At 42.3% G+C, this 17392-nt stretch overlaps 1 protein-coding gene across 1 annotated transcript in view; it reads right to left on the bottom strand.

The window, feature by feature from the left end:
- LOC146868743 (carboxyl-terminal PDZ ligand of neuronal nitric oxide synthase protein-like) overlaps nucleotides 1–17392 on the bottom strand; it is a 275331-nt gene that overhangs the window by 118280 nt on the left and 139659 nt on the right. The window contains exons 4-5 of the mRNA XM_085613707.1: nucleotides 15287–15345; nucleotides 1851–1959 (exon numbers count right to left, since the gene is read on the bottom strand). Coding sequence (XP_085469833.1) covers nucleotides 1851–1959; nucleotides 15287–15345 — 168 coding nt within the window. The remainder of the gene's footprint in view (nucleotides 1–1850; nucleotides 1960–15286; nucleotides 15346–17392) is intronic.

The following is a 17392-nucleotide window of genomic DNA, read 5'->3' as shown; positions in this document are numbered from 1 at the left end:
GCGGTCTCTCCTCAGAAGGGAGAGTGCAAGCGAGCTCTTAGAGGAGAGCTCTGGAAGGATTTGAAAGTGTGTGGCGCTTCACGGAGGCAGTCAACGGGATGAGGCAAGCCTCGCTGACACAAAGCAAGACAACAACCAGGCTCACAGAATGAGATTCAAGGCAAAGATAAAGAGCGCCGACTGGGGCTGCTCAGCATTCCTAATGCAGTCTCATTGTTTGTTACAAGCCTGAGGATTGCCTCAGTTTTTAATTGGATCACAGTGTAGCCCGGCGCCACTTTCCTGCGCAGTTCTCCAAGTACTCACTGTACACTGGTCGTGGCGCCCCTTTACCGTGAACACCAGTGCGAACCACATCCATTCTAGAAAAGGAGGGACTGCTTCTGGGAGGAAGGGCGCAGGCTCTCCTTCCCGTTAGAGGAGTACTCTCCTCTCGTTTTCTGTTCCAGGCCGCTGCAAAGCACTAACGGCGAGGAGAGGAAACAAACAAATTGCGGACATAATTTTAAGTGAAATTAGTTTACCTAGAAACGAGACGAGTGACAAGACGAAAAATCCACGCATACCCGTCGAACGTACAAAGCCATGGCAAACAACAACACAAGGCAAGCAGGAACAAACACGTCAACACACGGGTCCCAGCAACACCATTATCAATGACAAGTCAGAGCAACACGCATCGCGCAAAAGTGAAACCGCAATGCACAAGTAAACAGACGGCTGACTTTGCTAAAGCCGAATGGAAAGAGAAAAGCAAAACGATCATCGGTGGCAGACGAGACAAACAAACAAGGAAAATGCCTTACAAATAACGCACAACAGCAAAAAAAGATCCTCACAGCCAGAGAACAATCGTCACAGCCAGAGAACAGCAAAACAATGGCGGCTGGAAGAATCGTAACTTTTTCGGATTTGGGGGCGTGTTCCTGCTGTTCTAAAAGGGCGTGGCTAAAAAGTGGAAAGAACAGCAAGGAACACGCCCCCGAATCTGAAAAAGACGGAGCCTATTTGGAGGGACGGCTCTCTCCTCCAATGGCGGGCCTCCGTTTAGGAAGCCAGCCAATGGAGGAGAAGCAAAAAGAGAGGCGGGCTAAATAGCCACTCTAGGAAACATTAAATCTTCCGACTTCCGGTTCTGCCTTCGGCAGACCGGTAGTCCTCGACCTAAAAAGGACTAATGAACAACACAATTCTTCTTCTGTTAAAACATCGTAGTAGGCTGCATCTTAAATTTGTTTTTATTTTCCAAAACGCTGATTTGAAAGCAATGTAGAATAATCAGAGCCACGTATAATATGGACTATAATTTGACCCTGAAGTCTCACAAGCGCATAATGCAAGAAAGTGGTCATGCTACTGCAGACAATGGAAGGGTAAAATCCAACATCCCATCAGCTCATATAACCAAACTACTGGAATTAATTTCTGTTTCACTCTGCGTACCCTACTACTGAATAATAATATGCTCTAGAACAAGGACAAAAAGGTAACTTTTAATGTCACCAGTCTCACTTCCAGAATATGTTCCTTGCAAAATACTATCAAGTGATGGAAGCTCTGCCCTGACAAACATACCAGATGTAGACCCAACATGTCAGTACTTTGTCTATTTGGGCTTACGCAAGTGTCCAAATAAACACAAATAGTCTGTATAGCATAAACATGAAATTTAAAAAAATCAAAGAAAAGAACTGCATAGCTGGATAGAAAAACTAAGGAGATGACTTTTCATTGATCTCCCAAAAACCTTTTAAAGAAACTAGCTTATCAAAACCACATGTCCAAATTGTGAGAAGAAAGATTTTAGAAACATCATAGAATAACTTGACTGTACATAACCGGGAACTTACCTTTTTCTTGGATTTGAAGACATTGCATCGAAATGTGTTGCTCGGCCCATCTCTCGCAATGTAGCTGAATATTTTGAGGTCTTGTGAATCATGCGAGACATAAAATATTCTACAGAAAGGAACAAAGTTAACAAGTCGGTGCATATGCAACTGCTAAAACTATTTTAGTACTGTAATTATTCAATTTGGCTTTTGACCACAACACTATAACGGCACATAGGACTGTACCATAATATGAATTCAATATTGAAAGTGCATGATTTTACCACATTGACTCAGTATCATTCAATATTAACCAATCTAATGGACTCAGCAAACCAAATGAAACTTCAAGCATATCATTCAAACCATAGCAGAGGTCAGAGATTCAGAGTAGCATTTGTTTTGTGCTTTTACCCATTGTAGCTATCTGGACCCAGCATTTTCCAGACAGCTTTAGGTTCAAGGTTACTACAAGCTGCCTGTTTCATATAATAATTTGTTCTCTTAAAGAAGTGGTTATAATACAACAGACTGGATCATAAAAGCATCACGGTCAAACACATAATCTTCATAAAATGGATGGAGGTGGAGACATTCTGTGTTAAAAGTGTGGCAAAGTATACAAATACACAAGTGTTTCCATTTTAATTGAGGAAACCGGTAAAGCATTCACTTACAAGTGTGCAGCAATGTACTACTGAAACAAGACTCCTTGGAGAAACGAGTTTATTCACATGTGAAAACTCAAAGAAGGGCGATCCCAATGGTAAACTCTGAAAATATCCAATTACAGTACCATAAAATGTACTTGGCCCAAAAGAAATGAGAAACCAATGCACTAAGGGCTTCATATACAAAGTAAGAAACCTTGGATATACCATAAACCTTGGAAGCTATCGATGAATGCCCAAGTGGATAAGTTAGCAAGATCCAGATCCATTACAATGAAAACTCTGAGACACATCTTACCCCACCTAGGATTTCCACACAAAGTACATGCTACTATCTCTCTTGTCTAAACTTGATCACGCCAATGGCCTCTACCACGGATCATTTTTATTGACTATGAAAAGACTAAAACAAATTCAGAACTTTGCTTAGAGACTTCTCCTACTTGTAAAGCCACAAACCCACATCTCCCCTGCCTTGATGGCCCTACATTGGTTACTGATTGCCAGAAACAAGCATTAAAAAATGCAATAGGTCTTGCATTTTTTTGAGTTAGAGCTATTGGCAAAGCTCAACAGCTACTGGACAGAAATTGCCATTTTGCAGGTGCCGAACAGAGCTTTGCTCCATGAAACAGCCTGAAAGCCTAAAACAATGTTGATAGCCTACAAAATAAAAAGGCTGATCAGGATGACCAGGAGGAACCGCGGACATATTGGGATGGCCGACGCAAGCAAACAATAGGTGAAATCGCCTGGGCGTGACCCAAGCACGGAAAGGCGGGAGAATCAGACCCAATGCATCAATAAAAAAAACATATTTCTAAACGGCACAACAACAAACAAATGGCAATTCAAGGGCATGCCAAAAGCCAATAGAGGAGATGACAACAGGTCTTGCATACAGCGCATGCGCACTGCCTAGGCTCGACCTAAAAAAACATAGGTGGCACATCTTTCTCTGTTCAAGCAGCCAAACTAAATGCAATTAATTACCCCCAAACATAAGATCCACTGATAACTATTTTATCTTCAGAAAACTACTCAAAAGCTGGCTCTTACCTACATAACCACCATATTCAAAACACATATGTACAGCATATGACTGTGTATGTAAACAAGTATAATTTGATTATATGCATGTATTTTGATATGTGCATCTCTTTGCACAAATATATGTTATGTTATAAAATTTATAAAGCGCATAGCTTCCTCAGAGACGGGGGCTTCCCAGCGCTAGTCCAGAAGTAAAAACCAACTGCAGCATTGGCCCGAGTAGAGGAAACCCAAAAGAAAACAATCATAAGAGGAGAAAAGCCAAGTCTTTAGAGTCTTCCTGAATGACAAGTGGCTCTGGATTATTCAGGTGCAAGTTATTTCTAGAGCGAGAGTGAAGTAGTAAAAAATAGATAGATACATAACTACAAACAAAGGTATACCTGTATATGGAAAATAATATATATTCACGAGAGATGGGGCTTTTGCACAAAACAAGAGGTCTCCAACTCTTACTCTCTTGACACAAGGGACAGTGGCCAGGTTAAGGTCGACTGAGTTTAGGGGGCGAGAAGGACGATACAGAGATAGCAGGTTAGATAAAATGGGGGCCGCCCTGGGAAGGTAACATCTTATGAGCGGTAAGTGCACACGCTTCTCCACAGGGAGCCAATGCAGTTTACAAAGGAGACCTGTGTCAGGGCAAAATCTTGGAAGGGAAGACAAGTCAAGCCACAACATTCTAAGCCCACTGGAGTCTTCTAACCACTGATTGACTTGTTGACTCCCAAGTATAGAATATTGCAATAATCTAACTGAGATAAAATAGCTGTCTGAATGATGATTTGATGGATGGCAGGGTCATAAAATCCACGAATGGGCTTGAGAGTTTGCATAAGCTCAAAACGTGAATGCCGCCGATTTTGCCTGTGCTACAAAATTTAAGGTGTTATACAACTAGATTGTTCACAGCAGTCTTGGGTGACCCAAGTGAGAGGGACCACCCAGTGGTTAATTTGTAAATAAAAAAGGTGCCGAGGCTCTTGTCCGGAGGCAGCTTGCACCAGCCAATTTCTCCTGTTAGCACCACTTAAAACAGAACCAACAACTAATCATGAAAGTGGGGAAAGTATGTGGTGTAATGGCCAGAGCTACAGACTTCAGAGTTGGGGAACCAAGTTTGAGTCTTTGCGTCGGCTCAACATCCTGTGATTCTGGGCAAATCACTTAATCTCCCCTTAAATTAATTTATCCTTGACTGGTGCTCTTAAAAAGTGCTGATATTGGTTATTGATGATTAAGTGCCAGGGCTGAGCACCTGCAACCGCCGGTTAAATTAAGCACTGGGGCGACTAGTGATCGTCCCAGGAGTGGGCATCTTTAGCTAATAGGAGATTTTCAATTTTGCTCATGTTCAAACATAAGCAGTTGGCACCCATCCACTCTGCGACAGCAAGCACTTACCTTTGATAATTGGCCAGGTTTGACCTGGGGTTGTCAGAGAAGAAGAGCACAAGCTGGGTGTCATCTGCATAAGACAGACCCCCAGGATATTGCAGCATGCTTTAGCAAATTTAGCGGCAAAAATATGGAAATTTAGCGGCACAAATATGGGAATTTAGCAGCATTTTTGCGGTGCTTTATTTTACTCATAATCATTCATTTTCAGCCTGAAATAAATGGAAACTTTTTAGCGGAGTATTCCACTTGTAATAAGCAAGTTTAAAGTGTCTGTAGCTCTATGGAAGCACAGCTCCAATCCTAACCTTGTGGGTGGGTGCTGTATTTCTCCCTGGGATGTTCTAGTGCCCATGTTGCACCCCTGTCGGGGCACTGCTGCCTCCGGATCCGAGAGGCAGGACACCTCTTCCTCGGGCGCCCTCTTTTGCAAATATTTTAACTAGTGCTATGGGGGCCCTCAGTCATGAGATCAGTAATGTTGAGGAAAGCCTAGGGAATAGATCTGCAAGGAAGTGCCGCAGCGGGCACCACAAGCCCTTTGGCTGTGCCACGCTGCTCCACTTCCGAAGCAGAGGGATGTGACATATTTACAAGAATATGTCACATCTCTATGCTTCCCCCTGCGCTGGCGCACAAAATGCAGCTATGCGCTGGCGCAGGCACCCTTGAACCATGGTGCAAGGATGCCTGCATCGTGGGGAGATTGTTTTTGTGCAGGAACCTTCCTACACAAAAACAATCACTACAAGCATTTTCCTCTTTCAATGCATGCTGTAGAACGCAGCACGCATTGAAAGAGGTAAAAAAGAGGAGAAATGAAAATATTTCTCCCCGCTGCGCCTTGCTGGCCACCTCTAGGGTGGCGTAGCATTCAGACGCATCTCCAGATTTACGATTTCTCGTAAATCTGGAGATGTGTCTTGTTCCATGGGTGTTGTGTGGGAACACCCACAGCAACACCCATGGAATGCCCCTTCAACGCAAAGTGCTGCGTTTGAAGGGGCCGTATTTACAAGGAGAGAGTCACGCAGGGTGGCTTTTCCTGTCCTTGTAAATATGAAGGAGCCCCCTGCGCCACCAGTACGTCACGAAAAGTGATGTACTGGTGGCGCAGGGGGCCTGTAAATCTGCCCCTAGGTGTCACCAAACAGATTTTGCTGGAAGATAAGCAATCTCTACCAGCATCAGAAGTCGCCAGCCCCAGTACTAAATCAAGTAACCTGAGTTGATTAAAGAAATCTGGGTCCTTCTGATGGAGGAGAGTTAATCATTGTATTTCACATGAACTTCTAACTTCTAACTATTGATTCAGATCCGGTTAATGCTGTGAAGCCTTTGACTGATTTTTCTCAGCTCCCACCCAGGGAAAAGTAAATACAAAATGGACTCTTTGCGTACTGTGCACAGTAAGGATAAAGTGCTGCCCAATCTAGTTGGCAGTCCAATGTATGCCACTACTGCTGTAGTGAATTTGGAGGTTAGGTCAGTTTCAACATCACAAACCCTGTACATACCCAGCACTCAAAAGAGTTTTTGACTCATTCATTGGTAGACTAAAAGCATTGAGTGTGCCATTTCGACTTGCCCACCTCTGATCACCTACCCACGTCAATTCGAAGAATTGATGTTGCCACTGATGCCCCCCAATCTTGTGGGACCATACAGCGCCTTGATTCAGATAGCTGTATTTCCAAGGAAACTAATACTGTAACATTTGTCCCTCAAGCTAAGTCTGCTCGTCTACCTGTACTGTCATTCTGACTCTGGAGCAGCCCCAAATGCCTCTTCAGCGGACACCTCAAGCAATTCCTTTTGTTGTCTTAAAAGAAGCTCATCCTCGACCTGCGCAGAGTGAAGAATGTCAACAATTTATTAATAAAGTTGTTCATTGGTTCAGCAGGAGATTATGGGATTTTAGTTTTTTGCATAATGAAATCATTATGCCTAGAAGGGTTCCTTGGGTGGGCAACGGGCAAAAGCAACATTTTGGAGACTGCATAGTGATTAATTTTAAAAGGGCATGTGTTGTTGATATCCGCTCAAGGAGGATTAATTTCCCCGCTTTTTATCTCAGTAAGAGAAAGGTGCTACCTTTTGGGCTAGTTTTACAAGCGATCTGACTGGTTGCTCTGACAGGTGCCACAAGTAATCAGGGCTATTGCACTTACAGGTTACTACCCTTACAATGTACCTACTGCCAACAGGTATGCTCTGCTGGTGCTATCTGGCTATTTAGAGTGACAAAATACCTTGGGATTGACAGGCTGGCAATCATTTCTTGTGAAAGATGTAGTTATGTAGCTATTTTTGCTGGTGAGCTGAATAACCCTTAACCATTACCTGTTGATTCAGTCAATAATAATGATACTACTGCTGTTAAAGAATGTAACCCATTGCCAGCTCGAAGGGTGGAGCCTAGGGCAAGACCATCTGCGATTATTCCCAACTTTGCTACAAGGAATGTAGCAAGATGAAGTAAATCCTGATTGGCATCATTTTATCCAAGGGTTCACTTTAACTTGTTTTCAGGAAACTTGAGGACATACTACAGCAGGTGCCAGCAGTGCGAGAGCCCTCGTCCTTGCAGCAAGCCGTCCGGTGGATGGAGCGTCCCCCCCTCCTTGCGCATCCCTCGCTGGTGGAAGCAGGGCAACACGAAGGAAACCGCGTTGGGACAAGGTTGCGCTGTGGAGCGGATTGCAGCGAGGAGAGGCGGCAATCACGAAGGTGAGGCGCTTTGATGTCTCCTTGTGAGCGGCGAGACACGCGAGGGCAGTGACTTTCCCTTGGAGGTGGCGCTAGAGAGAGGCAAGTGATTTGGGACGAATGGGCTGATTGGGATGATGTGCACTGAGACATTGTCTGGAGAGTGCCTGTAAATACCAAGGAGCCACTGAAATCTGCCGTGTGTACTATCTCCACGATGTAAAAAACTTTATTGCAAAAGAGGAGAAACTTGGACACCTATATGGGCTGGTTGGACTCTGGCTTGTCTGTCCCCATTTGTTTGTTTTGTATCTTGGATGGAGGAAACGCTGCAGCCATTTTGGGGGCTGATTGTTGATTGGATTTAATATAGGCTCCATACAAAATGGTGTAGAAGCAATTTAAAATAGAGATAGGACTATTGCATTTAGTAAGCAGTCAGAGGACTTCAACATGGGGTCTTTGCATAGAAGATAACAGAGGACTACATTTTGGAGATGGAGGAGTAGAAAGTAACAGAGGACTACTTTTCAGGATATCCGATCCATTAACAGAGACATAGGACTGCACACCAGACTGATGCTCTCTTGGCAGCCATCTTGGTGGGGGCAGAGCATTGCCAATGAGAGAATTTTTGTGACATACTTATTATTTTCTTTTTATCTTTCCAAGTGAAGTTTGAGAACACGAGCGAAACACTGCTTCATTTCGCATTTCTGTTTTAGTCTTTTAGGCTGTATACCACGGTAAGCTTAAGAGCGTGAGCCTGCTGGCACGTCTCTTAAGCTACACTCCAGCCAGACACTTTGACTCCGATTGCTACCATAGAAACTAGAGACTGGGGCTTTACCCACAGGAGCAATTCAGCAATAATAAGGTACAAATTCTTTTAACCACAATAATGTCGGGGCATCAAATAAAACCGGAAGGAAGGAACTCTTACTCAATAATTTACCCTCCCAATCTTTCTAAACACGCCTCCAAAACTTTTAAACATAACCTTCTCAGAACTAATCCTGAAACGCTGATACTAGATCCATCTTTCAACCTAAAAAAGGCGTGATTATTAATGACTATCTTCTTTACTACTAAAATAGCTAAATGGAGAAATGCATTAAATAACTCGATGAAAATACAGGAAACGAAAAACATTCCCTATGGAACTAAATTGCTCATCACACCTTCCCGAAAGCTGAGAGCATCATTAAACATAACGTGTTATAAAAACGGCACGTTTCTCATTCAAGCTGCCAACAAAGATTTGGAACGATTTGATGAATATTTCGCAATACTAAAAAATCATGTCCTCAGTAGTCCCACCTCAAGAAGCTACCAATCTAATAGGAATCCTCAACCCATCGTCTCACATGGGAACCACTAGGCTGTGATTGAAATCGACAATGAGACTGACTCCCAACAGTCTAATCAAGTATTGACGCTAGATTGCACAAACACCAATGATGAGCCACAACCGTCCAATCAGGAGGCCAGTAATTTGCATGCCAGCGCAATTGGTAGTGCTAACACACTATTTAACATAAACTCCAAGGGAGAGCCCCAAATGGTAATTCAGGAAGTCGGTTGTTCGAATAATGGCAAATCTGGTGCCTCCAGGGAGATAAAACTACTACAGTCGGATCATGAGTTGACATTAATATGCACCTCTACCAATGATGAGCCCCAACAATTGAATCACGAAACCAGTAAGTCTGAAGAAGGGGGCCTCAGCACACAGCTATCACTAGTTACCTTACCCCTTGACTCTAGCTCTCATCCTACCTCCAGGGAGATAGAACTCCGACAGTCGGATCTAGAGCTGGCATTAGAATGCACTTCCACCAATGATGAGCCCCACCAATTGAATCACGAAACTAGTAAGTCAGAAGAAGGGTGCCGCAGCTCTCAGCTATCACTAGTTACCATACCCCTTGACTCTAGCTCCCATCCTACCTATAACATTGATTCCAACCCGCTACTGGGAACAGCCAGCAAGTTGGATACAACACAAGTTGAAGAAGATAACTGGAGAGACCCGCACGTGACCAACACAGGGATCTGCGCATCTGTCTCTAGCCACAAAATAGCATGCATAGATCAGGCAGAGATATACAAAGCTAACCTCCCTTTAGGGGTACCTACACAACCGCCCACTAGTGCCCAACTTAGATTAGATTCGGAAAAGATTAGAACCCATCAAACTATTAGGGAATCCAATAATTTCAGTTTGCAAACGAGCAAGACTTACAAAGCCATGTTTTTCGCTATTAGAGATATGAAGAACCTGTTGTACCTATCAGAACAATGGCTCACAAAAATGGAGGTTCTTCAGAATTCTTCGTATGAAACACAAGTTAAACGCCGTTCCACCCCAATGGAGGCAGTAAACAGAATTTACCGCCCTCGTACGCAACTCAACTATCTGACAGACAGTGAGATATTATCCATTCTGTCTACATATGACCCTACTCCCATGTCTCACTCTAAGACAGGTGAGAGCTTTATCCAAACTCTCCCAACGAATGCTGGTAGAACTTCTAAGTCTAACAATAGAAGGCTAAATGCTAGCAACCTAAAGAATGTACCTTTACTGCCTGGAAAGATTATTTCGCCAATGATCAGTTCTCAAAAACACATCCGGGGCACACTACCACACTGTCGCTCAGCGAATAAACACGCAGCTGACATAGCTGACCTCATACTAAACCAGGGAATTGACGTAACCATTTTAACAGAAACATGGCTTTCTGACTCGTCCTCACCATGCTTAGACCTATTAGTCCCCCCGAACTACCGGATTATGAGACAGGACAGAAGTCACAGAAGGGGAGGAGGCATTGCCTGTATACACAGATCAGACATAACCATCACAAAAATAAAGTCTGACCCCTTAGAGTCTTGTGAATATCTGGGCATGTCACTTCGATCTGCAGATAACCAAACCTGTAAACTCCATGCAATCTACCACCCACCTGGTACAAAGAACATGTTCATAGACCAGATGATAGAAATCATAACCACCAACTCTAATCTGCAATCTAATGATATTTTCCTAGGAGACTTCAATATTCACTGGGAGGATCACTCCGATAGTCAGATCGCACTGTTTAAAGCATTCCTGGAAGAGCAAGCGTTAGTTCAAGGATGTCAACTCCCTACCCACTCTAAAGGCTCCACCCTAGATTGGATATTAGCAAAAGAGAAAGCGATCGAGAACATCGTTATCACCCCTTGTGATTGGTCCGACCACCACATAATTTCATTCGAAATTCCCTTCAGAAAAACCAAATCGACCGCACAATCTATTAAACCAAAAAAATGGACCCGGGACACCAGGAGAATTAACTTGGAAAACGTAGCAGCTCGCTGTGAAATAGATTTGCAGCCTCCTAAGAGCATGGTTGACGTCAATGACCTCACGCTGCACTATAACAAGACAATGTCAAACATTATCGAGGACATAGCCCCACTAAAACTAAAAAGAATCCCTGACAAAGACAAAAATCCGTGGTTCAATGGCGCCCTTAATGAAGAAAGAAGGTCACTGAGACTCTCAGAACGTAAATGGCAACAACACCCTTCGTCGCCCCACTTAACCCAACTGAGACAATCTAGGAAAGCTTATAATAAAAGCATTCTAAAATCTAAGAAAGACTTTTTCGGGAAAGAACTGGATAATGCAGTAAACAGACCAAGGAAACTATTCGATCTACTAAAAGAACAATCAAATAAATCTGCCAAATCGGCACCAACCATTACAAATACAACCTTAAATAGTGAAGATTTCTCCGTTTTCTATACAGACAAAGCCAACGCACTGGAGGGGGAGCTCAAAAAAGCAGCCGAAAACATTATAAGAGATAAGGACTTCTCAGAGGAACAGCAGAATCAACAAGAATTAGAAAAAACTAAAAACAATGCTCATTGGTCAGGATTTAAGCCGGTCAGCGAACTAGACATTGCGAAGATCTTGTCAACCACTAAACCTAACAATCACTACAACGATCCCCTACCGGCAAAGTGCTGGTCTTCGATAAACCACCTGCTAATCCAGTAATGGACAAAGGTCATAAATGCTTCATTGTCACAAGGCCAAATACCGGCCTGCCTAAAAAACTGGTCAAGTCATTCCTCTCTTAAAAAAACCTACAGGGAACCCCTCTGATCCTAACAACTTCAGACCAGTAACAAATATTGCCATGCTAGCCAAAGTACTGGAAAAATGTGTCCAACAACAACTGAGTCTTCATATCTCGAAATTCAATCTTTTAAATGATTTCCAATCTGGTTTCAGACCAAACCATAGTACAGAAACAGCAATTCTGCAGATAGTAGACGACGCTTTAATGGCACTCGACCATAACAAAACATGTCTCCTAATCCTGTTGTACCTGTCGTCGGCTTTCGACACGGTGAACCATGACAAAATAGTCGATCGGTTGAAAAACAGAATGGGGCAAGAGAGAACTGTCCTAAAATGGTTTAGTTCCTTTCTCGAGAATAGATCGCAAAAATTCATAGTCAACCAAACCCTCCCAGGACCAACCAGAAACAATATCGGAGTTCCGCAAGGATCCACTCTATCTCCGGCGCTATTTAACCTATACGTAGAACCACTAACTGATATACTACAAAAAGTGAACATTTCTTTCCACATGTACGCCGATGACACCCAGCTTTACATCAAGGTCACATCAACAGAAGAGATAAAGACCATGAACCATGCACTAACGAGAACCATCCAATGGTTAACGGCGAACCACCTGAAGCTAAACCCTCAGAAAAACAGAATTCCTATTGATTACACCCCAAAAAAGCAAATCAAATGTAGTAGAATGGACCAACACTATCACTACTCTAAAGTGTACTCCGAAGGTTGTCGACTCTACTAAATCTCTGGGAATTACCCTGGACAAAAACCTGAACATGTCAGCACATATTAACACAATGGCAAAAAACGCCTGATTCCATTTAAGTTACCTGCGAAAACTAAAACCATTCCTAAATAAAACAGATCTCAAAATAGCAGTTCAGGCACTGGTCAAATCAAGGATTGAGTATGGTTGCACAACTCTGGCCGGGCTCCGCAAGATCTCAACAGCACCACTGAAAGCTTGTCTGAATGCAGCCACAAGACTTATTTCTGGATCCAAAAAATTCGACCATATCACCCCTCACTTGAAAGCCCTTAACTGGCTGCCCTTCGAAGCAAGAATTCAATTCAAGTTGGCATGCATCACGCACAAAGCATTACACCACAAAACTCCAGTTTACCTCGCACAAAAACTCACGCTATCAGGAGGGTGCCGATTCTCCAGGAGCCGCGCAGACCTACTATTGAAACCGGCTCGTTTTTGTAAGAAAAGAACTTATGACAGAGCATTCTCCGGGGCAGCTCCAAGAATCTGGAACGCTATCCCCCCTAACAGTGGAAGAATTCCATCCATCACGACATTCAAAAAGGAAGTAAAAGCATTTTATATGAGGAAATTTCTCCCAAAAGTCCATAGAGCAGAATCTTTGTCACCGTCTACAAACCTCTCATGACTATTCCATGCGCCCGCTAGCCGCTCACTAACCTTATATGGGCTTGTATATACATGTTCAAAATGTAGCCTATTACTTTAAACTACTCATGGTAATGCGAATGTTGACTGATGACTATATGTGTATATATTATCCTTTGTTGCCTAATGTTTTGTTCTAAACTTGGTAAGCATCTTATGACTTGTAACGTATATGGTTCTGTTTCACTGAAATACAGCTGTAAAGCGCTCTGATACCCTACGCAGGGTCATGTTCGCGCTATAGAAAACACTAAATAAATAAATACATTTTCCAAATTTCGCGGGCAATTTTGAAAAACAAATATCGCTGCATTTTTACAAAACTGCCGATTTTGCCATTTTTTTTGCAAATCGCAAAATCCTGGAGGGTCTGATAAGACACCAGCTCAAGCCCAAAGGATTTCATGACCTGAGCCAAAGGTTGAATAGAACTATTAAACAAAGTAGGGCTCAGAGACGAGCCTAGGGGAACGCCGTGGTGCAGATTATGCAATTGGGGAAATAACCTGGAAAGATCACTCTGAAAGGAAGGAGGCGAACCAAGACAGTGCAGATCCGACAATGCCAATATCCTGGAGGCACTGAAGCAGGATTTTATGGGACACCATGTCAAATGCAGTGCTTAAGTCAAGCATAATCAGAGCTGCAGATCTGCCTCATCTAAGGTGCTATGGAGTTGTTCTGTAACAGCAAGAAGTGCAGATTCTGTGCTATTCATCAGCCTATAGCCATGCCATATGTACTACTTATGGTTTAAAAATATATAGATATTCTTATAGGTCTGCTTAACAAATGTATACATTACTTATGGTTAAAAAAAATATATTTTATGCCTAACATGTATATAGGTCTCTACATAGTGTACATATAAGTTGTTTGATTATATGATTTTGGGTCTCTTATTTTGTTTTATCTATCAGTGTGTAACTATAATCATAACACTATCTAGAAGTGCTTCACTATTTTAAATATTGAGGAAAATATACAATAAAAATAAATTATAGCAAACAAAAAATATATAACCCCCAAAAATAGTAATAATACAAATACACATATAAATTAGCTTTATGGACAGCAACACTTGAAAGTCTGAGTTTCCAACTATTTATCTATACATGCACAATGGGACTTTATATAATACAGCTTTATATCTCTTTATTATTTTCCATAAACATGTATACCTTTCTATGTAGTTATGTATCTATGTATTTTTTACTTTACTCTCACTGTAGAAATAAGTCTCACAAATGCACTACTCTATACTCATTATATACCTCTCTCAATATATACTCTACTTCCACGTTGGGTCATCCCAAACATTGTACTACTTTAATCTACCTAACAACCCCTTCTACACTCTTCTCTCCTCTATCCCACCCTTGAATCATCGCAAACATCCTTTTGCTACTATGATCTCCCAAATTAATGCTTTCTAGACTCTTCCGTCTATATATCCCTCCTTTGATTCATGCCAAGCGTCATAATACTACGATGATCTCCCAAATAACACTTTCTAGACTCTTCCCTCCTTTATCCTATTAAACAGACTCACATGTCCACCGCTCAAATTAACTTATAATTCCCTATTCTAATCCACCACTAGTCAATGTCGATTCGGGAGTAGAGGCTACTCACTGAAAAGCGCTTCAACACCTCATCAGGGGTAGTAAGCATTATATAAATACAATTACAATAGAGAAACAGGCCTTCTAAGCATTAGCGAGACTTACAACCCAGTGTTAAAACAAGAGTTAAGACATTGTACAAAAGTCCTCCAATGTCAACCAAAAATAACAATAAAACTGAAGCGCGGAACATTGAACTGCAGGACATAACGTCCAGTGTTACTGAGGGCAAAGACACAAATGGGTACAAATTCTATTTATGTTTTTTCCAATGAGCACCTGGAGTGACTCACATGATGGATCTTCGACAATTGTCATCCAGTGATATATATTTACAAAAATTAACATTTTGAATCGATAAGGATGCTTGTCGATTGTGGAGAGATTGAACTGAAACTGCCCAGTGAAACAAGTTAAAGACTGAGAACACCCACCTGTACACAGGGTCGTGCATCACCAACATCTTGCTCTCATCCCAGGTCCATTCCTTCCTCTGTAACCAGAATGAAACAAAAAAGTAACTGCCTCTGAATTTCATATTGCTGCGATACCCCATGTCTGTTGTCTGCATTATAAAATAAACTTTAACATAAGTCAAACATGTTAAACATGGCCAAGGGAGTCACATATTCTTTTAAGTAATATACTTTAAAAAATGAACAATTCTATATTAGCCGAATATACTGACAAAATTGCATTTCATGATAATGTCTAAAGATTGTTTATTATGTTTATTAATACATTTAACAACCAGAGAAGCCAATCCATTGAGCGATATATATATACACAGTTTCACACACAAGGATCGCCGCCGCCGCACCTCGTGTCCAGCACCAAACAGTTATTGTGTCAGCTGACACAAAGGAGAGCACTCACTGGAATTCGTACAAGTGTTAATTTATTGTGCAAAACCTCCCCAGCACTGACAGACGCGTTTCGCCACTCAAACTTTCTCGAGGTCAGTTTGGTCAATTTCAAAACATCATTTTAAAGTGAAAAGTGCATGTCGTGAAAAACGTAAACAGAGAAGATGGCCTGAATAGAGCATAACATTGATATGTGTTTTTTGGCGGCCATCTTATAATATGTTTCTGGCGTAGATTATAACAAATAAATCTATGTTACAATGTTTTATGTCCTCTCAATTTGTGCAAAGTTTCAAAAATATGTGGGGGCATATTGCATTATATCAAAGTAAATACTGCATTCCCTTTTAACCCTTTCCGTGCTCATGACGGAACAACTCCGTCATGAGCCACGGGTGCCGTGTGCTCATGACTGAGTGGTTCCGTCATGCTGCGGCCGTTGGCGGGCGCTCCGCCCACACGGCGCTAATTCCCCGCCTGTGCGGGCGATTAGCGCAGTGGGCGGAGACGTGACGGAACCACTCCGTCATGAGCACAGCTCACCCGTGACGGAGTGGTTCCGTCACGAGCACAGCGGCACCGCAACTGCCCCCAAACCCCCCCGACGCCGCGGCGGAATTCCTGCCGCGGCGAAGGGGTTAAGTTTTAAAATATTGGTAATTGTTGTTATACATAATGTGCCGAACTGTCGTTTGCAACTTATACAGCCCTGAATGAGCAAATCACTTTCATATGCATAGGAGCGCGAGGAGGGATGTATAGAGGGCAAATTATGTGACCATAAAAATTCATTTAAAGAAGTACATAATGTACCTACGATGTACAGAAAATGAAACATCATTTGTACATAGCCCAATGTATAATCAAGTATTTAACAGACACTAATATGTATGTTATCCCTGCCTAGGACAGACTGATTCTACATTCTTTGTCTCAGTTTAATATGGCCCTGTATCGGCAAATCATGTAGGTACTCTAATGCCCTGATGATAAAGACAAATAAGGCGGAAGGGGAATACAGGAGTCAAGTGGTTTAACTGATCCGCATTATGCCCAGTGTATTTCCTTATATGCTGCTACTTGAAGACTCAGGACAGGGCGGTCAATGGCCAATGATCCAAAATATATATTCCGGATCAAATCATTTTGTTACTGCCAGCGCACTATGTCTAGATTCCAAATAATGTTAATACATGTTGGAAATATAGGGTTAGTAGATGTTACTGCAGGTGAACACCTAGTTCTTCATCGTTATTCAGACCTGAAGGCGCCATTGTCCCCAACTCTATGATGTATTTAGATTCTAGAGCTCGTAAACTTCTTACCCTGTCCCCACCTCTCTCGCTTTTGGGGACTTGGTCAATACAAAAAATTGTTAGCAGATCTCGGTTGCTATTATGGGTGCTCTCGAAGTGACGGGCTACTGGATAAGTACTATCGTTTTTGGCAATCGCATGCATGTTTATGTTTTTCACGACATGCACTTTTCACTTTAAAATGGTGTTTTGAAATTGACTAAACTGACATCGAGAAAGCCGGAGTGGCGAAACACGTCTGCCAGTGCTGGGGGGGTTCTGCACAATAAATTAACACTTATGAATTCTTGTGAGTGCTCTCCTTTGTGTCGGCTGACACAATACCCGTTTGCTGCTGTGAATATATACCGCTCGATAG

The sequence above is a fragment of the Triturus cristatus genome, chromosome 1_2, assembly GCF_964204655.1.
Source record: "Triturus cristatus chromosome 1_2, aTriCri1.1, whole genome shotgun sequence".
Classification (NCBI taxonomy): domain Eukaryota; kingdom Metazoa; phylum Chordata; class Amphibia; order Caudata; family Salamandridae; genus Triturus; species Triturus cristatus.
Note: the sequence above shows the minus strand (reverse complement) of the source record. Positions and strands in the feature narration are given on the sequence as shown.